Genomic DNA, 22,683 nt, shown 5'->3' with positions numbered 1-22,683 from the left:
AATATCATTAAAAAATTATTTTCAAAATTTCAAAACGATTTACTAATTTTTTATTTTAAAAAATAATTTTTTAAAATGATAAAGAGGATAAGGGCCTGTTCATTTCCCGTTTTCGGGCCATTTTCTGTTTTCAGTTTTTGAAAACATAAAAAACGCGTTCTCTTTGTTATTTTTTAAAACGCGTTTTCAAAAACAACTAAAAAATTTGTTAAGGAAACCCAAAACAACATTTGTTGTTTTGGGCGTTTTTAGTGAAAATACACTGAAAACACAAACCAAATGCAAAACGCAGAAAACAGGCTCCCCTCCCCCCACCCCCCGGGCATACACACAGACCCATTCCCCCCTCTCTCTTTCCCCATATTCTCTCTATTTTCCTCTTATTTTCTAGCCATCGCCATCGCCACCGCCACCGTCGTTGACCTTCAACTCCACTGCCACCACGACCAGCGCCCCTCAACACCACTGCGACCGATAACGCAACCACCGTCATCGACCTTCAACCCCACAGCCACCGTCACCGCGACCAACGCCCCCATCGCCATCGCCACCGCGACTAGCGGCCCCCTCCTCCACAACCACCGTCATCGACCTTCAACTCCACCCCCCTTCGCCACCGCGACCAGCACCCCCTTCACCATCGCCCCCCACTGCCATCGCCATCGCGACCAGCGGCCCCCTCTCCCCAGAAAACCCTAGATGAAGAAGATGGGTTGCAGCTGATTTGATTTTTTTTTGTGTTATTTAATTTAATTTATTTTAGTTATTTATTAAACTGAATATGTGATATATTTTGTTTGTATTAATTTTTTTAAATGATATTTCTAAGGTTGTTGATTTTTTTATTTTATTTTATTTGAATTTTATTTTATAGTTTAAATTATTTGAATCAAATTTATAATTTATTAAATAAAATATCATAATAACAAAAAAAAATCATTTTTAAAATTTCAAAATAAACGTATTTTCTAGTTTTCTGTTTTGAGAAATAATTTTTCAGAATGACAAAAAGAAAGCATTTTCAAAAATTTCAAAACAGACACTCAAAACACAAAATTCAAAATGAATTCAAAACTCAAAACACAAAACTGAAATAAAAAGAGAACACCACGTAAGCTTTTAATTTTTTAAGAATCTATTATTAAAATAAAAAATAAAAAATAAATTTAAAATTTAAAATAAAAAATAAAAAAGCAAAAAAATGCAGCCTAAAATAAAAGAGAAATTAAGAAATATCAGCCACTGCCCGTCAGTCATCCAAAACTCAAAAGGGACGACTCACGAGACTCAGGGTCAGGCCCCATCCCATACGGCAATGACTTCTGCCCTTTGCAGCTGTTGATTTTTGCGGAGGAATATCCTCTTGATCTGGGCAGCATTTTGATGAGTGATTTGCATTCAATTCAACAGCGACATCCATCTATATTGACGATGACAACCCCATCCACACACTTCCAGTAGGCGAATCAGATTTCTCTGCGTTCCGAAATTCCTATTCGTTTGATTTTGATTTCGTTTCATTTGGCGATTTTCGATTCCTCTTCTTCCATGGCGAATTCGCGCTTGTTGCTGGCGGTTTCCGTTCTTCTTGCTCTCTCGTCTGTTCCGACCTCCATCTTCGCCGCCGATGAAAAGCAGCTCCGGTTTGACAGTACAAGAGGGCAGTTCAGGATATTGCAGGTGGCGGATATGCATTACGCGGACGGCGAGTCCACGCCGTGCTTGAACGTGTTACCGGCTCAGGTTTCCGGCTGCTCCGACCTCAACACCACTGCCTTCCTCCACCGCATGATCGCTGCCTTCCAACCCCACTTCATCGTCTTCACTGGTATACCCAAAACTGTTACTTCTTTTCTTCTATTTCTTCCTGTTTATGAACCCGCTTCTTCGTTTCTATATGGTACCGAGGTCACTGAAGTACTAGTGAAAAGTTGGTATCTGCTATGTTGAATTCAATATGAAAATATTCAGTTTGCTCCGGCTCCCGTCGAAAGGAAAGTTTGGGGAAATTCTTCTTTATTGTTTAATTAAAGTGAGGGTGCCTTATAAAACATTAGATTATTGGATGGCACCATATTTGGGTGCTGGACTTGGGAAGGAAAAGGGAAAGATAAAAAGAAAATGAAGTGGAAGAAGCTAGTTTTGCTTGTTCTGGTTGGTTGGAACAGGAAAATGGAAATACAAATATACCACACACACACAAGCATGTAACTATCATCTTATTATTGGTTCTTTGAATTGTATTTGTTTTCATTTGCCCTTACAAATCTAATACCCAAATTCAGCGTGAGTGTTTTCTCATATAAACTGAGAACAAAGAAAAAGGAAAGACCGCAATTCTAGTAGTTTTCCAAACTGGCTTGTCGTCATAGCTGTTAAGCTAAGCATTGGGCAGATAATGTAATCATTTGGTGCACGCGCCTCAAAATTTTTTTGCCTAATCTTGAGCTTTGCAGAACACCGAGTGAATAGGTGCCAACTGCTGGCTGAGAATTTATTTGGGTGTAATGCAGGGGATAACATTTTTGGATTTGATGCCTCGGATCCAGCTGCTTCTATGAATGCTGCATTTGCCCCTGCAGTTGCTGCCAACATTCCTTGGGCAGCTGTTCTGGGAAACCATGACCAAGAGTCTACACTTTCAAGGGAAGGGGTGATGAAACATATTGTTGGCATGAAGCACACCCTTTCTCAATTAAATCCTCCTGAGGCCCATGTCATTGATGGTTTTGGGAACTATAATCTAGAAGTCCATGGGGTTGAGGGTTCGAATTTTGCAAATAAATCAGTTCTCAATTTCTACTTCCTTGACAGTGGTGATTACTCTACTGTTCCCTCTATCACTGGTTATGGATGGATCAAACCCTCTCAGCAGTTTTGGTTCCAACGCACTTCCATGAAACTTCAGGTAACATTCTCACATTTAATTCTCTGTCCCCTTTAACCATTTGCACTCTCAAGTAGAATGGTTATATGAGTTAGTTGTATTGTCCATCTATGTGCGTTCTCTTTTAGTCCCCTATTCCCTTTGTTGGCTAATTTCTTATTTTATAGGAAATGTGGGGAAGCATGTTTCCTTAGGAACACATTTTGTGAATAATACAGTTGTAATTTTGTTATATTCTGTTTTGATGTTTGGATGGTAGCCAATAAAAATACAAGCCTTGGCCCTAGGATGAAATTTGGATCTATGTGAGAGCAAGGTTGAGGCAAAACAAAGACTACCAAAAACTCTAAATGAAGAATAGTCTACGAGAGTTTGATACAACAATTGATAGGGGGTTTTGGAGTATAAAAGAGGGGTAGGTGATCTGTTAATCAAGTATGCAGCCGTAAGGACACAGTCACCCCAAAATTTTATAGGAACCCGGGATTGAAAATGCAATGCCCTAGCCACATTTAAAAGATGTTGATGTTTGCTTTCAACCACAAAATTTTGTTCAGGTCTCTCTATACATGAGAATTGATGTATGACTCCCTTAGAGGGAAAAAAATCAGCAAATTTCAATTTAGGGGCATTGTACTGAAATTTCTTAATCACCTTGTTAAATTGAGTCTCAACAACTAAGGAAAAAAACTTAAGAACAATAGTCTTGGCCTCAGATTTATGTTTCATAAGGAAAACCCAAGTAAACCTTGTACAATCATCAACTAAAGTGAGAAAATATGTATGTCCAGCATAAGTAGGTGTATGATACGGCCCCCAAGTATCACAATGAATTAAATCAAAAGCACACTTTGACAATTGATTATTTGACACAAAAGATAACCGTCGTTGCTTAACCAATGGACACAAAGAACAAATATCATTGTTAGCATCATGAAAATGTAACTGATCCTTTATTAATTCCATTCGCTTAAAAGAAAGGTGTCCTAGTCTCTTATGCCATGTAGTTTTATTAACAACATTAGCTACCATGGCATGATGAACAGATTTTATTGTTGTACTAACTCACAATAGGATTTTTCAGTTGGTTAGGGGATATCTAATTAGATGTAATATTTCTCTGCCTAGGCCTATACCTGGGAGGATATCCATGAAGCTTATAGCATTTGTCAATTGTATGCCCAGTAAAACCACAATGACTACATATGGACCTCTCCCTCTTTTGAGATCTACCTTGATTTGGCCTATTACTGTCATGTTTGACAGAGAATGTGACTGGATCATTAACAACAGTATGAATGTTCCTTTAATTTTCCTCTTATGTAACTAGGGCAAACACCTTATTAATTGGAGGAATTGGATCCATTAGCAACAGTTGTCCCCTAACTTGTGCATAAGAATCATTTAGGCCTATTAGAAATGACATTACATATTCAATGTGATAGTGATCTGCTAAGGCCTTTGTACCACCACATGAACATCTTCCACAAGAGCATGTTAGCCTATAATTGCTAAGTTCGTCCCATATGGTATTAAGTTTTGTGAAATAAGTACTAATAGATTACTGGCCTTGTGTTAGATTCATCAAATCTCTCCTAAGTTGAAATATTCGAGGACCATTAGACTGCTGATATATTTCCTTAAGATCATTCCAAATATCATAGGTAGATTCAGAAAATATCACACTTGCAGATATTTCTTTAGAGACAGAATTTAAAATCCAAGAAATCACAATATTGTTGTTTCTGATCCAAGAATTGAAAAAAGGATCATCACCTGGTGGCCGAGAAATCAAGCTATTAACAAAACCTAATTTGTTCTTTACTGAGAGAGCAATAAGCATGACACGTAGTTGTCTCCGGTGAGCGGTTGAGATACCAGTAGCAATCTAGGATTATTAGAATGATGTAGGAAATAAGGACTCGAGGCGTTATTAACAATAGAGTTGCTCATTGACGGAGAAGAAATTTCTGGAAATGAAGTTGCCATAGAACAAGTATGAGCGATCGATTTGATATCAAAAGAAATGAAGATAGTGACGGAATAAGATTGCAAGGTTCGCGATCTAAAAAAATGAAGAAGAAGAAGAAGAACGAAGACGGTAATACCGACTTGCAGGACTCGAACAATGGAGATCCACAATGACATCGAGGAAAACAACACACACAACGTCGATTAAAGAAGAAAAGAAGCGTACCTAGAACTGACGGCGTCGGAGACCGATGAAGAACGGGAATCAACAAGGCAGAGTCTAGGGTTTTGCTCTGATACCATAACAGAGAGAGACGAAAATGTGGAAGGCTTCACCAACCATTTCATTCATAGAGATCTCTGCCTTAAATATGACCTAAAACTAATACACAAATTATAGAAATGTCCTTGAAACAATATTATAGAAATGCCCTTCTACGAAAACAAAAAATACAACAATGCCAACATTAACATGTAAGCTAATTACAATACAAAACAGAATATAACAAAATTACAACTCTATTAGTGAACGAGATAAATTATGACAAAATTTGGAAAATATAAAAAAATCTGGGGAACATTGTTTGAGCTTTGAGTCTGGTAATGGGATTCTCACTGTTTTGGTGAGATTTAGATGAAAATTAAAGGGGAATTTAGAAGGAATTTAGGGGGAATTGAGAAGAGCAGAGAACGAGTAAGAGAAAGAACGAGAGAGAGAACGTTGGGAGAGAATTCTAGAAATTTGTATTGATTGAATAATAATAATTCGGTTAAGGCTCAATAGGCCTTTATACCAAGTACAACAAGGAATCTCTCGTACATCCACTTGTCCACCTTTTTTACCTTTTAGAACAATTGGTTACAACCACCTAGGTACAATCCTCCCTCAGCCTATAGCTATGGTGCAACACCTCATAGCCTAGGTACATGACAATCTCCCCTCCCTTAAGAGCTTTCTTGGCCTCAAGAAATGTTGAGAAGCTAGGCTGCACGTGGAAACTGCTTGAGAAGATCTGGTCGGTATTGCCAAGTATTGTGGTGAGATCCCTGATAGTTAACCAGGTTTGTAACCAAATCTCAATAGTTTTTAGTAATTACCAGTAAGAAAACAAGAACAATCCAGGGCATTCGAGAGGCCTTTACTCTCAAGAATTTTTTACCCAAAAACCAGCCACCCTCACTCTTCTTCTCAGCTATTATACCTCTCATCTGCTCCTCTCTAGCCAAATTCCCCTGCACATGCAGATTATTCTCTCAGCATGAGGATTACAAATCTACCCCCCATGTGCACGTGCTAGTTGTTACACCTGCATGTGTTGATTCCTTATTCTAACCTTCATGCATGCTGCTGTTTGTGACGTCTTTGGTAGGTCCGGTACACCGGTGGCCTATCATATTGTTATTCGGGTGGAGGCAAGACCACTTCACCAAAACTTCGGTTAGGGGGGGCTGTGCTTGTATATGACCCTTTGATCGATTATAGCCACTGGTTCCTCATTAGGATCAGTATCCTTCAGGAAAGAAGGTAAGGATGGACTAGCCGATTATGTGCCTACCGACCCCTTGAGCATGGACATGTGAAACACGGGATGAATGTCATGTCCCTAGGAGGATTAGAAGGGTAATATTGTGATAGAGATATAATAAAGGGGTAGTATTGTAATAGGTTTATATTAGTTTGTTAAAAGATATTTGGTTGTTTGTTAGGAGCACATGGGTGCTGTTAGAAATTAGTGAAGGGGCTACCTATGCCTATAAAAAGGCCATTGTAAGAGGAGATGATCATGCTTGAATTGATAATTGAAAACTCTCATTCTCTCTCTAAGAATTCTCTCAAATCTCCCTCTCATTTCTCTATTCTGCTCTCCCTCATTTTCTCCACCATTCTTCTTCAATTTTCCCCCTAATACATTCTGCTCTTAACCTTAATTCAATCAGATCTTTCCGATTGTCCATTTTAGTCCGTCATGAACCCTAGGTTCATGACAAATGGTATCAGAGCAGTCAACCCTTGGTTGTGAATTTGATTCCAGTTAAGGCGACTACTGTGAGGTGAGCGGTTTCCCTTGGCGATTGTGGTAAGGCGGATCTCGGCAGCGAGCTAGCCAAACGAATTTCGATTAGGAAGGGGTTACTGTTTTTGGACGCAGGTAATTTCCAACGAAGGACTCTCAGTGATGAAATCTGGTGAGACGGTTCGAAAGGGAAAGGTGAAGCAATTCCGACGATATAGGCCGCGATTGTCAGCGATCTAGGAGGGAAGCAACATTCGACCAATTCTTAAGGAGTTACGTGATTGAGGCAGCGGGGTTTGAGGCGATTCAAGTGGTTCGGTGAATTCAACAGAATTGGTAGTCCTAACCATCCAGGAGCGAATCAGGCTAAGCGCTTGAATTCTGGAAGCCATAGCCGAATCAAGGCTATCGCATGTGGGATCCGAGGTATTAGTGATTCAGTGGGTGTTGTGATTTGGACTCGGGAGTGGGTGTAGCGATTGAACTCGCAGTGAGTTGCTGTGATTTTGGGAATTGAAAGCAATCGCAAAATTGGCTGGAGCGAACAATTGGAGCAGTGAATTTCGTGGGTGGATTTGATCAGCATATTCAGTTGCAGATCAGAGACACTCCTGTTTGAATTTTGAAGACGAAGACGACCATTGAATCTCAGAATTGATTTCGAGGCACGAGGAGGTGAGATACGACCACAATTCTCGGCAACCCAGGTGAATTCAAGGAGCTGCCATCTGGAAGTGGTCCTCGGCCTAGAAGGTCGTGACTGGAGTGGGTGATGCGGGTTGGTCAGACGACTGGAGTGGGTGGCCAGAGGTTGATGCGAACAGCCAGGAGGTCGCGACTGGTGCAGGAGTACCAAGCTATCACGGTTGTGTAGCGGGTTTCGGGCGATTGTGGTTTGGTCGGTGATTGGGCAGAACTTGAGGAAGGAAGCGTTGATGCATCACTGGTTGGGTTATCCTTGGCAAGAGGTTCGCGATTGGAGGTGACCGTAGGTAGAGCGAAACTGGAGGAAGGAGACGAGAGGCTAAGCAAAATTTGCCGACTGATTGGGTGCGAAGCTTTCCATTAAAGAGCACAAGTTTGACTGAACCTAAGGAACAATCGCTGAACATCGACCAGTGCGATTCAGTCTAAAGAAATTTTCAATTGAGTTAATCGAGTAGAGTCTTGGCCGCCAACTCCTTCTGCTTGATTTAATTGAGTGTAGAATTGAAGGCGAGGCAGACCCAGCTCTTGGAAGGTTCTGTTTGAGGCGGATTAAGTCTGGGCAACTTCTTGAAGCAGTGGGGGAGGTGGCCCTCATTAGCCGTAAGCCGCAGATTCCGTGTGAGAAGTGGATGCTTGTTATTGTTGGTGCTTAAGGCTGTGAGCAAAGGGAAACAAGGGTTAATTTCGACTTTGAATTTTGGTTAGCTTGTTTGAAGAAGAGCGGTATGTATAGAACCCCTATCCCTTGGTCTTCCAAGTGTCGTGTTTGTGAGATGTCGGCTATGGGATCTCAATTGCAGCCAAATGATGCTGCATTTTCAATGGGATGTCCTGCTTGTGAAGCCTTGGGAAGCAGTGCACGTAGGAGACCATTGGAGCCTCAATTGCAACAGATGAATGCCTCATTTTCAGCTGGAATGGAGCTTCAATGGCAGCCGAATGATGCTGCATTTTCAATGGTTAATTTTCATGCAAGAGAGCAACCTCAATTGTAGCCGAAGGATGCTGCATTTTCAATGGAATGTCCTGCTCGTGAAGCCTTGGGAAGTGACACACGAAGGAGTCTAATGGAGTCTCAATTGCAGCAAGAGAAAGTTTCCTTTTCAGCTGGAATGGAGCCTCAATGGCAGCCAAAGGAGGCTGCATTTTCAGTTGGTAGCAACAGGGACAAAGGGACAAGCAATGAGATACATGATGTGAGCAAGGAATTTGGTCTTATGATACGCGAGAAGTTGCAAGAGTTTGCAATGATACTATCTAAGGAGTATCATTACAGTTTTCCTGCTGAATACTTTGATGACTATTATGGAAGTTTTAACAAGGAGGAGTTTCTTAAAAGGGAGCAGCTAAGGCAAGAGTTAATACACTTGAATGTGCCAAATGAGGGCTGGCAGGAAAGAAATGAAGGGTTAAGCCAGATTGCAGATTTCTCTTCTAGCCAAGGCAAGTTTCTTGCGAATTATGGCCTTGATAGTAAGCTCTATCCACCAACAACAGATTCAAAGTGGTGAGGAATTCTTGAAGCCGGTTGTAGTTGGGGAAAAGCTAAAGGAGGCAGCTGAAGAAGTCAAAGGTTTTGTCAAAGGGAACAAAACTCCCATTGCTGTATTGGTTTTTCCTCCAGTTGGCAAATCCGAATGCTTGTCTATTACATTGAAGGACGAACAGATGGCTGGAGAACTAGTTAGTCAACCCTCTGTATTCAAAACAACACACAACGAAGATGATGAAAAGGGGGGAAACATATGTGGTAGCTGGTCGGTTGCGTGAGTTTCGAAATGATCGACATTTGAAGGATGTAGGGTTGCAGATTTCAGCTGCTACCTGTGATGAGTGGCTAAATTCATTGAAGGCATTTGATGTGGACACTTTGACAGGTTTTGGCATTATATTGGATCTCCAGACTATGAGTACTAGCAACCTTAATTTGGTAGCTATTACAAACCCAAGGGAAATAGTATGTTACTTTTTGGAGGAAGATGCAGTCTTGTCTGCAATGATTATCATTTTTGTTTCAATTGAGAACCTAAAAATGAAGAAGAAGAGACCTAGAAGGAGGAAGAAGGATGAAAACCTAGGCCACCTCTCTAGCCGAATCCCCCTGCACATGTAGATTATTCCCTCAGCATGAGGATTACAAATCTACCTCCCATGCGCATGTGCTGGTTGTTACACCTGCATGTGTTAATTCCTTATTCTAACCTTCATGCATGCTGCTGTTTGTGGCGTCTTTGGTAGGTTCGGTACACCGGTGGCCTATCATATTGTTATCCGGGTGGAGGCGGGACCACTTCACCAAAACTTGGGTTGGGGGGGCCTGTGCTTGTATATGACCCTTCGATCGATTATAGCCACTAGTTCCTCATTAGGATTAGTATCCTTTAGGAAAGAAGGTAAGGATGGACTAGCCGATTCTGCGCCTATCGACCCCTTGAGCATGGACACGTGAAACACGGGATGAAATTGGTAGTGATCTGGTAGTTGGAGTTGGAGTTGATAGGCAATCTATTTAAATCTGTCCGTAATCGGAAAGGGTCCATAAAACTTGGGATTGAGTTTAGTGACTTGCCCCTTTGAAAGAGCTTTCTGATGGGCATGCTTCATCCTTAAGTAGACGAGATCCCACACATTGAACTCCCTTTCACTTCGCTCTATCTGTAAACTGTTTCATGTAATTCTTAGCAATTGCCAACTCCTTCTTCAGGGATTGAAGGACCTGCTATCTCTATTATAGGTAAGAATCTACAACAGCTACCATGGTTGGCCCAACAATGGCTGGTAGAAGTGGAGGTTTGTACCCATACATGGCCTTGAAGGGGGACATTTTTATCGAGCTGTGGTGGCAGGAATTGTACCACCACTGGGCCAACGAAAACCATTTGTGCTAGCCCTTAGGCTGTAAGAAACAGAGGCAGCGTAGGTAGGTTTCAAGGCATTGGTTAACTCTCTCAGTTTGTCCATTTGTTTGGGGGTGATAAGCAGTGGACATGTGTAGCTTAATCCCCAAAGATCTCAGCAATTCCTTCCACATCAAGCTGGTGAATGACTTGCCCCTGTCAGAAACTATATTCTGTGGTAGCCCATGCAACTTCACACTTGATCGAGGAAAACCTAGGCCACCTCTTAAGCTGTGAAAGGGTGGGGAAAGCCTAAGGAAATGGGCGAACTTTGTGAACTAGTCAACCATCACAAGTATGCAGGCCTTTCCTTCAGATCTAGGTAGCCCCTCGATAAAATCCATTAAAATGCTACTCCATGCTTTGTCAGGGGTTGCCAATGGCTACAGCAACCCTGGGGTGCGATAGTCTCATGCTTGCCTTGCTTACACACATCACACTTCATCATAAACTGCTTCATCTTTGGCCAATAGAAAATCTATTCCACCTTGTGGTAAGTGTTCTGTATCCTTGAATGTCCTCTTGAAGGGGATCCATGCAAGGATTGCAGAATCCTACTTTTGAGTTGATCACATTCCTGGACTACCAATGTGCCTCGGTACCTTAGGAGTCCATTAGTTAGTGTGAACCCTTGTCGGCTGGAAGGGGTCAATAGCCAATTGTCCCAATAGTTCTTTAGTCCACTCATCCTCTTTGTAGCTTGCTGTTAATTCCTGATACCAATAAGGAATTACTGAAGTAATGGCATTAGATATGCCTTCTTCAAAACAATGGGACAATGCATTAGCTGCAACATTCTCCTTCCTCTCTTTGTATTATATAACATAATCAGGTCCCATGAGTTTGGTCATTCCTTTCCTCTGTAATTGCGTGTGTAGCTTTTGTTATAGCAGAAATTTTAGGCTCTCATGATAAGTTTTTATGACAAGTTGATTTCCTTCTAAGTAATACCGCCACTTTTCCACCGTAGTTAGCACCGCCAACAGCCCTTTATCATACATGCTCAGTCCTTGATGCTTAGGGGCTAATGGTTGACTAATGAAAGTGTAACATCCTGCATTGAGCGATAAGAAAGAGTAGAACAATTTACCCTGATGGGTCTATGCAAACTTCTCAGGGGGTCACCCATCCTTGAGCTTCCCTAGCTCAAGCACGCTTAACTTGTAAGTTCTTTGCATACATTCAGCCCAAAAAGTACCCAGCTGGTGTTGTTTCTTTCCTTACTTATCCTCGATATATACTATCCTTCTCTGGGCTCTCGGGGTATTACATTCTCCCCCCCTTGAGCATATAACGTCCTCGTCATACGACCTTACAACTGTTCCCAGATCTTCCTCGTCTAGTGTCCCCGGTCCAGTAACCCCAGCCTTTGGCTAGTACACGGTCCCATCACACGGCCTGGGTCGGCTCTGATACCACCTGTAACATCTCGCATCGAGTGATAAGAAAGATCGGAACAACTTACCCTGATGGGTTTACGCGAACTTCCTAGGGGGTCACCCATCCTTGAGTTTCCCCAACTCAAGCATGCTTAACCTGGGAGTTCTTTGCCTACATTCAGCCCAAAAGGTATCCAGTTGGTATTGTTTCCTTCCTTACTTATTCTCGTTATATACTACTCTTCTTTGGGGTACCGGTATTGTTTCTTTTCTTACTTATTTTCGATATATATTACCCTTCTCTGGGCTCTCGGGGTATTACATTCTCCCTCCCTTGAGCACATGACGTCCTCGTCATGCGACCTTACAACTGGTCCCAGATCTTCCCCATCCAGTAGCCCCAGCCTTTGGCTAGTACACGGTCCTAACACACGGCCCGGGTCGGCTCTAATACCACCTGTAACATCCCGCATCGAGCGATAAAAAGGACCGGAACAACTTACCTTGATGGGCCTATGAGAACTTCCTTGGGGGTCATCCATCTTTGAGCTTCCCCAACTCAAGCACGCTTAACCCGGGAGTTCTTTGCCTACATTCAGCCCAAAATATATTCAGATGGTGTTGTTTCCTTCCTTATTTATCCTTGATATATACTACCATTCTCGAGGTTACCGGTGTTGTTTTTTTCCTTACTTATCCTCGATATATACTACCATTCTCTGGGCTCTCGGGATACTATATTCTCCCCTCTTGAGCACATGGCGTCCTCGTCATGCAACCTTACAACTGGTCCCAGATCTTCCCCGTCCAGTGTCCTCGGTCTAGTACCCCCAGCTTTGGGCTAGTATACGGTCCCCAATCCAGTACCCCTAGCCATTGGCTAGTACACGGTCCCAACACATGGTCTGGGTCGGCTCTGATACCACCTGTAACATTCGGCATCGAGCGATAAGAAGAATCGGAACAACTTACCCTGATGGGCCTATGCGAACTTCCCAGGGGTCACCCATCCTTAAGCTTCCCCAAGTCAAGCACACTTAACCCGGGAGTTATTTGCTTGGATTCAGCCCAAAAGGTATCCAGCTGGTGTTGTTTCCTTTCTTACTTATTCTCGATATATACTACCATTCTCTGGATTTTCGGGGTATTATAGAAAGCCAAGGATCTGCCTCCTTGTATTAATATAGCCCCTATTCCAACGTCACTTGCATCAGTTTCCAGCATAAATAGCTTACTAAAATCTGGTAGGGCCAACTCAAGAACCTCCTCCAATGCTCCTTTCAGTTGTATAAATGCTTCCTTTGCCTTCGGACTCCAGTGAAAATTCCCCTTATTTAATAGCTCTCTGAGTGGCTTACTAATTATCCCATAATCTTTCACAAACCTTCTATAGTAGCTGGTGAGGCCTAGGAATCCTCTCAAGGCCTTTATAGAGGTAGGCCTTGGCCAAGAAGTCACGGCATCCGCTTTCTTTGGATCCGTGCTAACTCCAGAGCTGGAAATGATATGCCCGAGATATTCAACCTGCCTTTGAGTGAAGGCACATTTTGACCTCTTAACATATAATTGGTTGAGCCTAAGGACTTCAAACGTAGTTCTCAGGTGTTCAATATGTTTGGAAAAAGATGGGTTGTACACTAGGATGTCATCAAAAAACACTACGATGAAATCTTGTAGATAAGGGGCAAAGATTTGGTTCATCAGGGCTTGAAACGTGGCTGGGGCGTTAGTAAGGCCGAAGGACATCACAATGAATTCAAAATGTCCGTGGTGTATTCTAAATGCAGTCTTGGGTATGGTAACCCGATCGAAGGTCTTATTTGGAGAATATCAAAGCATTCTTTAATTCATCCAACAGGTCATTGATAATGGGAATTGGGAACTTATTCTTGACTATCATGGCGTTGAGTTGATGATAGTCTACACAAAATCGCTAGGACCCATCTTTTTTTTTTTTTTTTAACAAGCAGTGCAGGTGAGGCAAAAGGGTTGAGGCTTGGTCTGATAAGGGATTTTTGAAGCATTTCCTTGACCATTTTCTCAATTTCAGTCTTTTGGATTGGGGGATATCGGTAAGATCATATGTTGATTGGTTTGGAGTTGGGTTTAAGTGGAATGATACGGTTGAGGGATCTTGTAGGTGGTAGGGAGTTGGGCTCTACGAATAAGTCCTCAAACTCAAACAGCAACATGTTAAGAGAGTCAAGCTCTTGTACCTTTAAGTTGGGTTGAATTGGACTGTTGACCGTCAACATGAGCTCCCCCCTTTGCTCCTCATCTTCCTCCGAATGCTCTATGGCTTGAATTGAGAACAGTTGTGTCACTTGGGACAGCTTGCTTTTGAGCATTTTTTGTAATCTCCTTCCCGTGATCATCTTGCATGCCCCTGTTTCCAAGCTGCCCGTCAAAGTCATCTTCTTGCCGTCTTTTTCGAAAGTCACCTCCATCTTGTTGAAATAAAAAATTATGGGGCTCACAATCTTCATCCAGTCTACTCCCAGCACTATGTCACACCCCCTAAGCTAACCACCTCAAATCAGCCTCGAACTCTTCTCCTTGCATCTCCCAGCAAAACCCCATGCTTGCCGATTTGCTCACTGCCCTGCTGCCATTGGCTACAGTTACTGAAAGGGGATTAGTGCTGGTCAATCTACAGCCTACTCTCCTTGCGGTGCCTTCATCCAAAAAGCTGTGGGTACTCCCACTATCGATTAAGACCATCAGTTTGCTGTCAGGTATCCTCCCTTCTACCTTAATTATCTTACTGTTAGACAACCCTTTTAGCGCATGAGAAATCTCTCCATTATCCTCAGCTTCAGATTCTCCCTGAAACACAGGTATCTCCTCCTTAGCTTCCATTTCTTCTTCCTCCCCTTCCAACAAAAGTAGCTGTTTCTTGCACTGGTGACATGGGGAATATTTTCCTCCACATTGAAAACATAATCCAGCTAGCCTCCTCTGCTCCATCAGTTTTCCCCCATGTGACTGCATGGGGTTGACAGATGTAGGGGCTGTCCAACCTCTCGCACCTTGGTTGAATCTAGTAATCTCCTTGCCAAATCCTTTCCCTCCTTGCTGTTGGACCTCAGAATTCATTCCCTTAGCTTTCAGCCTCTGCCTTTTCATCAGGGCCTCCACTGTTAATTCTTGCAGCCTCGCACTTTCAGCTGCTTGCTGGTTTTTGGCTGTAGCGGCTTAACCATAGGTCTTAATTTATCGCTCAAGCCGCTAATGAAGCTTGAGACGAAATAAGCCTCAGTTAGATGGGGGTTGTGATTAATCATCAGCGATTTCAGCTCTTCAAATCTCAGTTGGTAGTTTTGTACTGTCCCCTCTTGTCTTAACTTATTTAATTCCTCGATTATATCTGTCATATTCCTATCACCAAACCTCTCACATAAATCCTCTACGAATTCAGCCCATTGATAGCTTTCCTTAACCCTTGACCAACCCTGAAATCAAGCATCTTCTACATCATTGAGGTATGCGGCAGCCATGGTCATTTTCGGCTGCTCCTGTATATTGTATAAACTAAACATTCTTTCACACCTCTTTATCCACCATCTCGGGCTAATACCATCAAACAGGGGAATCTCCATTTTTGGTAAAGGAAAACGGGACTGATTTTGGTCAGCCCAAACTTCCTCTCCCCCTTCAAACTTATCCTCCCCATTCACTGTCGGTTCTTCCCCCAACTCCGACGTCCCAGCAGCACGATGGGTCTCCCCAAACCCCGGTAATATTGGTTCGGACCTCTCCCTAGGAGGAAAGTTAGGGGATAGTCTTACTGAATTTTGGCCAGTGAACATCACCATGAAGCTTTGTAGCTGCTCCCGAATCTGACTCCCAACCTCCTCTCGTAAGCCACCTATCTGACCACTAATTTCAGTTCGTATCTGGTTGATCACTACATCCAGCTTCCTCTCCAAACCTCCCATCGAGTTCTCCATCTTCCGGTCCAACGAAGTGATCACCTTATGATTCCGGTTGGACCCAACTTCTAGCTGGTCTACTCTGCTTTGCAAGTCGGAGACAGTGGCACCGAATTGCTGCAGCTGGGTCTCGAAGTTCCTCATCCTTGTTCCGTCCACCATTGTTGAAGTTGCTGGAAGCTTGTCGGCCAAGGAGGAGCTCTGATACCAATGTTGTCAGACCTCTGAGTCTGGCAACGGGATTCTCACTGTTTCGGTGAGATTTAGATGAAAATTAAAGGGGAATTGAGAAGGAATTTAGGGGGAATTGAGAAGAGCAGAGAACGAGTAAGAGAAAGAACGTGCGCGCGCGAGAGAGAAGAGAGAACGTTGGGAGAGAATTCTGGAAATTTGTATTGATTAAATAATAATAATTCGGTTAAGGCTCAATAGGCCTTTATACCGATTACAGCAAGGAATCTCCTGTACATCCACCTGTCCACCTTTTCTACCTTCTAGAACAATTTGTTACAACCACCTAGGTACAATCCTCCCTCAGCCTACAGCTATGGTGCAACACCTCATAGCCTAGGTACATGACAAGCATTTTTTGAATGTTCTAGGAACTGTTTATGGTTTAAAAAAACATGTAAGAAGTCTTGGTTAAATCTCGGGAATTTTTTTTGAAATGTTCATCTTAAAATTCTGCTATGTTTCATGCTCTGAAGACATATTTTCAACAATAACAAGCTATTGTGCTTATGTTTTTGCAATAACTTTTTCTGTTAAAAAGGAACATCTCAATGTTGCTGTTATACTGATTACACCACTTGCTGGAGTGGAGTAGGAAAGACAATTCTTGTAGCCAACCTCTAGTAAATATGATAACAGCTTAGTTGAGTATTAATGCATTAGTTGGCTGTGAAGTATCTAGTCCTTTATCTAACTGCTTATTGAAAGAGGAAAGAAAAACAAAGTGAAGTCTAATCCGCTTTCTAACTAGTTTAAGATTCCTAGCAGTAGTGTTTTTTTTTTTTTTGGGGTGGGGGGTGGGGTTGTACATCCCATTTATTCCTGTATTACCTAGCATTTTGGTTCCGTAGAATATTTCTTGTGTTGTTTTCCTTCATTGCAACAATGATTTTAGTTGGCCTTAACCATGCTCTAGTTGAGATCTAGGAAGGAACCCAATTACTTCCACCAAAGATCCCATTGATTTTATACCTTATTGTTTTTGAATCTACTTATGATTATCCTTGATGTAGAGAGCGTACATGAGCAAGCCAGAGGCTCAGAAGGGACCTGCCCCGGGGCTTGTATACTTCCACATTCCGTTGCCAGAATTTACAAGCTTTGACTCATCAAACTTCACAGGTGTTAAACAAGAAGGAATCAGCTCTGCTTCAGTAAACTCTGGCTTCTTCACAACCATGGTGGAAGCGGGTGACGTCAAGGCTGTTTTTACTGGCCACGATCACATCAATGACTTCTGTGGCGAGCTAACTAGCATAAATCTATGTTATGCTGGAGGCTTCGGATATCATGCTTATGGGAAGGCTGGTTGGGCCAGGAGGGCAAGGGTGGTGGTTGCATCCTTAGAAAAAACAGCAGATGGAGGTTGGGGAGCAGTCAAGTCTATCAAAACGTGGAAGCACCTTGATGATGACAAACTCACTCCTATTGATGGTCAGGTTCTTTATAGCAAGAGTACTACAGGTAAAGCTTCTCCTGTGGTGTCTTTGTCTCTCTTAAGCGCTGGTCCTTTCACTTCATAATAGGGATGCTAGTTTGCATCTATTTAGAGTCCTAGATCATCCAAATATTGGCTCATTCAGTGTCTTTCTTTGAAGGTACCTCACATAATTCTCTTTCTTCTCTTGGTGGTCCTTTCTGTAATATCCCAAATTTTAGTTAGAAATATTTTAAGGAATTTGGTTTTAATTAGTTGAAACTTAAAGAAAGAAAGTATATACATATATATGATATATGCATATGATATATGCATATGCATATACATGGTATATGTGATTAAGTAGAAATAAGTAGAAAATCTAAGCAAAATACGTGGTTTAGATTAAACCAAATAAATTAAATAAAAAAAAAACTAAAGGATAAATGTGTAGATAATAATGATTAAATATGGGGTAAGATAAGAATGATCACAGGGGGTGAAATAGAATATTATTGGAATATCTCAGGGATTTTGGTTAGAAAATTAAAAATTAGTGTGAAACCTGCAATTTTCTGCTACCACCAGATGTGTGGCACTCTCTTTGTTGGGGGGTGGGGGAATGTGGAGGTCTACCCCCGCAAGAGGCCCTGATTGGTCCAATTTGCCTATAACAAGCAAGCTTGGCCAGAGATCATTCACAGAAAAATTTCATTAGGGGTAAGCAAAATCTGGTGGGATTGGGAGTGTTTTAGGTGAAATTAAATCATTCTGGGGTTCTAAGGGTTGGAAACCTCAGTCTAATACTCTATTTTGAAACCTTATCCTTGGAAATTCTACTCTACTACAAATTGCTGAGGAAAAAAAATAAAATAAAATGGGGTGTTAAACTTTCTTCCATGCTACAGTCTACTAAATGTTGATTGGTATGCTTGTTGTCAAATTTTTCATGGCAGTAAAAGCGGGTTGAGCATCGGAAGAATGTTCCTTAATTTCAAGGCCGTTATACTAGGCGTTTTGCACTGGTTTTATAACAGCAATCTGTGCTAGAGTTACCTGTTACCCAGTTTGATGCACCTGATTTTCCCGCAGTGCCCTCAACTTCTCTAAATTCTCACTTTTTTTTGGGATTATTTTGGTTGCATTTGACAGGAAGCCGTAGAAAGAAAAATGTTGGGCGCCCTTAGCAGATAGAATAGAGTAGTGCAATTCAGAAGTTAAATGGCAGTCGGTATGAAGATTCACGTCTGGTTCAGTAGGAACGTTGTAGTTCTATATGTTTTATTGTATTCAGATTCTAATGAAATGTTTCGGTTGCAAGGAAGCGCCATGCAGCAAATTACGCACGGAAATATGAATCTACAATGTGGGGTGTGGTAAATTATACAGGATTAAATAATTTTGTCAATTTTGGCAATGCGAATTCTTGTTTGATTCTTGAAATGGTCTGGTAATACTTGGAAGATATAATACATTTCTATCATCAGTCCTTGTGAATGCTACAGTTTTAAGGGGGGGGGGGGGGGGGGGGGGGGGGGGCCTTGGATTGGCCAAATTGCTTGATTCTCGAGTGGCTTTGCCTTTTATAGAAGCACAATTTAAATTTCATTCACAACATTCTTGAGGTTTGATTTAATTCCCGATCAGCAGTAGAAGAACACTGGAGTGGCTTGAATGAATGTCTTGACATGCATGTGATATGAGCAGTTGATAGCAGTACCATTGCATGTAATCTTTACCTTTGTTTTGCAAAGCGCCTGTTTCTACAATTCAAACCCACAATCTTTCAAAAGAGTAAGTTTGTTGGGGAAACCAGGATCGCCCAAAAGGATGATGTAGAAGGGCAGTGATTGCGAGTCGGTTGTTCATTTTACATGGAGGTGCCCTTGGATTCTTCTTAATTAGACCCAGCAGCCAGTTAGCAGCAGGCACCAGTGGTCTAGTGGTAGAATAGTACCCTGCCACGGTACAGACCCGGGTTCGATTCCCGGCTGGTGCAGTCCTCTCTTTTTGTTTTGGAAAACTACAATTAGGAAAACCGTTAACAGTGGCGCCGTTTGTTGTAACCGGAGATCCTGCATGTTAAGGGTCACATGCTTTTCTTTTTTGGATGAAACGGTGGGCATATATGTTTTTGTTGTATGCTTTGATTTTAAACGTATATATGGTTATGCTAAAAATATATATTATTTTATTTTTGGGATAATAGTTAATAATGGAATAAAAATAGATTGAATGGATCATTTTTTGTCTCTTCCAAATTGGATGTAGATTGGATGGAAATAAACTTTTCTATTTATTATTTTCATCTAATTTTATTACTTTTTGATGAGAAAACGAAAGCACAGGAAATCAATCAAACAATAAAAATAAACAAATTGTGTGGTTCATCTTCATTTCAAGTCTACATCCATTTTCCTGAACTTCATGAGATGTTTTATTAGATTCATCAAAAAATACAAGTTTTTATTGACAACTTTGACAAAATCTTACCTCTCACACATAATTCTTCTACTCGAGTTATTACCTCTTTGTTAGCCGAGGTCAGGGCTGGCCTTAAGATTTTTGAGGCTATAAGTAAAATTTTATATGAAGTCTTCTACATTTAAAAATAAAATTATATATAATGAATACGAATAAAATTTTTTGCTATACAAAAATATTCAAAGTTATCACAATAATAGTTTAAAATTCACAATATTTCACTTTAAATTTACTCTTATAGCATTTTTAGATGAAAAATCAATAATTAAACTATTACAATCAATTTGTTCCAACATATATTTTTTAATAGACGCCATTGGCAATCCATTCAACATTTCTTGTGACATTATTGATCGAATGTAAGATTTTATTAATTTCAACTTTGAGAGATATGTAAATATCCAGTGCACCAATATTTATAAATCAATTTAAATACAAAAATTAATATAATATTAAATTCAAATGCAATTAAGCGAGAAACAATAGAACTTGGTTAGATTTGATATTTGAATTAAAATCTATAAAACAAATTAACAAAAGACCACAAAAGAAGAGTTCAAGAAATATGTAAATATCCAGTGTACCAATATATATATACATATATATAATTAGATTGCTTTCTATTTTGCTCATCTTTCTACAAAACAAATTAGCCGTCAGTGCTTGCTGCCTATTGCTGTGTGCTACTGAAGTCATTTCTCCATTTTCTATTCCTACTTAACGTGAAATTCTATTAATTTTTTTTCTGTTTGGGACTAGGAGATCTTCACAACAATTCCTCCCTCGACTCAAATCTCCAAACACCTCAATAGCATCACATAAGGAAACCTTCTTCTTTACTTTGTTAATCTTGTCACCCTTGGTCTTCCTTGCACATAATTGCCATCCAAATAGCAAATATTATTCTCTTCTTTTCTTTTCTTTTTTCCACGAAGAATCAAGTTGTTAACCTTGTATATTTTGCACCATTTTCTAACTCCAACATACTTGTAACCACCCAATGTCAACTCAACCAATAAAACAATGTTGACGCTTGTCGCTTGTCATAAGTACGTGGCTTATGTTGTGGAATGTCATGATTTTATGATTGTGGAGTTTCAATCAAACACTTATCATCCTCTTAATCTTCAACTTTTAATTGTTCCCCACATTAATAGAGCCAAAATCTCTATTAGTGTGTAAAATCTCAAACATACATTGATCCTTACTATATGTGCATAGAAGTAACATAATCCAACACCCATCTCAAATTATTTTCAATAGAATCATTAACAACATCATTATTATTAATTCTATTTGCTAAATAAAAATTTCCATCTTCATTAATAATTACGTTATTCTCATCCTCGTTATCAATTTTAGCCTTGCCTTTCCTCTTTGCCTATAGCAATTTCAAACTCTTCAAAATTTCCTTCAATTTCTTATAATGGCTTTGGATATGACCTAACTGGCTACAATGGTAGTACTCTACATTACTCATATCTCTCTTTGTTTCTCTTAGCCTAGATTTTAATCTTCCTCTTGAGCCACCTTTATATTGAGTCCTCCCTCGTTTAAAACTCTTTGTAACTAGTCATGATCTCTTGTAGGCAAGCCATTGCTCTTTATCATTCTTTATTTCTCCCTTCAGATGTTGGTAACTAATGGAAAGAGAGAGAGTAACCAAAGATTCACCTGTTCTCCATATTTGATTAAATTTGTGAGGAGGGAACACAATGGCACAACAAATATCACAATATATGAAGCACAAAAATAAGTTAAGCAAGAAATAAATAATTAATGCGAAGACAAGTAATTTTTAACGTAAAAAACCCCTTCAAATGTGAAAGGGTAAAAATCACGGGACTGAATGGTCCACTCCAAAACTCCACTATGAATAATAAGAAACCAAAAGTGATTGTTCAGCAGCAACAACATGTACACAACCTCAAATTAGCTAGCTATCATGAACAACTTCAAAACATAATACAAAGGAAAGGCTATAGAGATATCACCAAAATTAGACTTTTGTTACAGAGTACAAAATTGGAGTTGTAGAGCTCAAATAAAAGATTCGACTGTCTAGGTTGAAGTCCCAGATGTCCTTTATCTATTGACAAAAAATCTGCCCAAATGGACCATGGATGGCCCTTTAATTTGCAAATAATCAAAGATTGTCCGTTGCTCTTTAACCTAGAAATTTCAGATAGCAAACCCTCTGTTCGGAGACCAAAAATCGGAGCTATAAACGTTAAAACGTTAATCCGACCGTCCAGAATGAATAGAAAGATGTCTTCTACAAACTAACCAAAATTAGTAAGATCGGACCACGGGTAATGCCTTAATCGATCACTTGATCAAACCTATACATTCCTTCACACACCTTGTCTCCAACTCTCCTCTCTTGTTTTTTTGTTAAATGGCTTCCTACACACGCCTTCTCCTTTTATATTAAAAATTTAGAAACCCCTAAGGGACTTGGGCTTCTTGCTCACGGGCCAAATAAGTTTTGAGCTTCTCCACATAAGAAAGGACCCAAAAACCCAACAGTTACCTCATCTTGCTTCAAAGTAGTTTTGCCTACCATTATCGTCTACACCAAGGGCTTGCATGAACTAGGCAATGAGGATAATAAGAATAATGTCTATTCTTTATCTTTCAAGGTCTCATTTGCATTCAACAATTGACAAACTAGCTGGTTGATCAAATTAATGTGATCATGGAGATTACCTTCTTCATCCATCTTTAAAAAATACAATTTCATCTTCAAGCACAAACGATTG

General features: G+C 40.6%; 1 protein-coding gene and 1 non-coding gene across 2 annotated transcripts; both read left to right on the top strand.

Annotated features, from left to right (window-relative positions):
- Positions 1-1,256: 1,256 nt before the first annotated feature.
- Positions 1,257-18,934, top strand: LOC127795083 (probable inactive purple acid phosphatase 29). Its single transcript, XM_052326535.1, has 4 exons — positions 1,257-1,828; positions 2,514-2,908; positions 17,034-17,484; positions 18,590-18,934. Exons 1-4 carry the CDS (start codon positions 1,549-1,551, stop codon positions 18,622-18,624), a joined length of 1,161 nt encoding a protein of 386 aa, XP_052182495.1. The 5' UTR covers positions 1,257-1,548; the 3' UTR covers positions 18,625-18,934.
- Positions 18,935-19,365: 431 nt separating this feature from the next.
- On the top strand, positions 19,366-19,436 carry TRNAG-GCC (transfer RNA glycine (anticodon GCC)). The gene has a single exon. It is a non-coding gene; the product is annotated as a tRNA-Gly (tRNA).
- The last annotated feature ends 3,247 nt before the right edge of the window (positions 19,437-22,683 follow it).

This window comes from Diospyros lotus, chromosome 2 (genome assembly GCF_014633365.1).
Source record: "Diospyros lotus cultivar Yz01 chromosome 2, ASM1463336v1, whole genome shotgun sequence".
NCBI lineage: Eukaryota > Viridiplantae > Streptophyta > Magnoliopsida > Ericales > Ebenaceae > Diospyros > Diospyros lotus.
The sequence above is the reverse complement of the archived record's forward strand: the minus strand, read 5'-3'. Positions and strand labels throughout refer to the sequence as shown.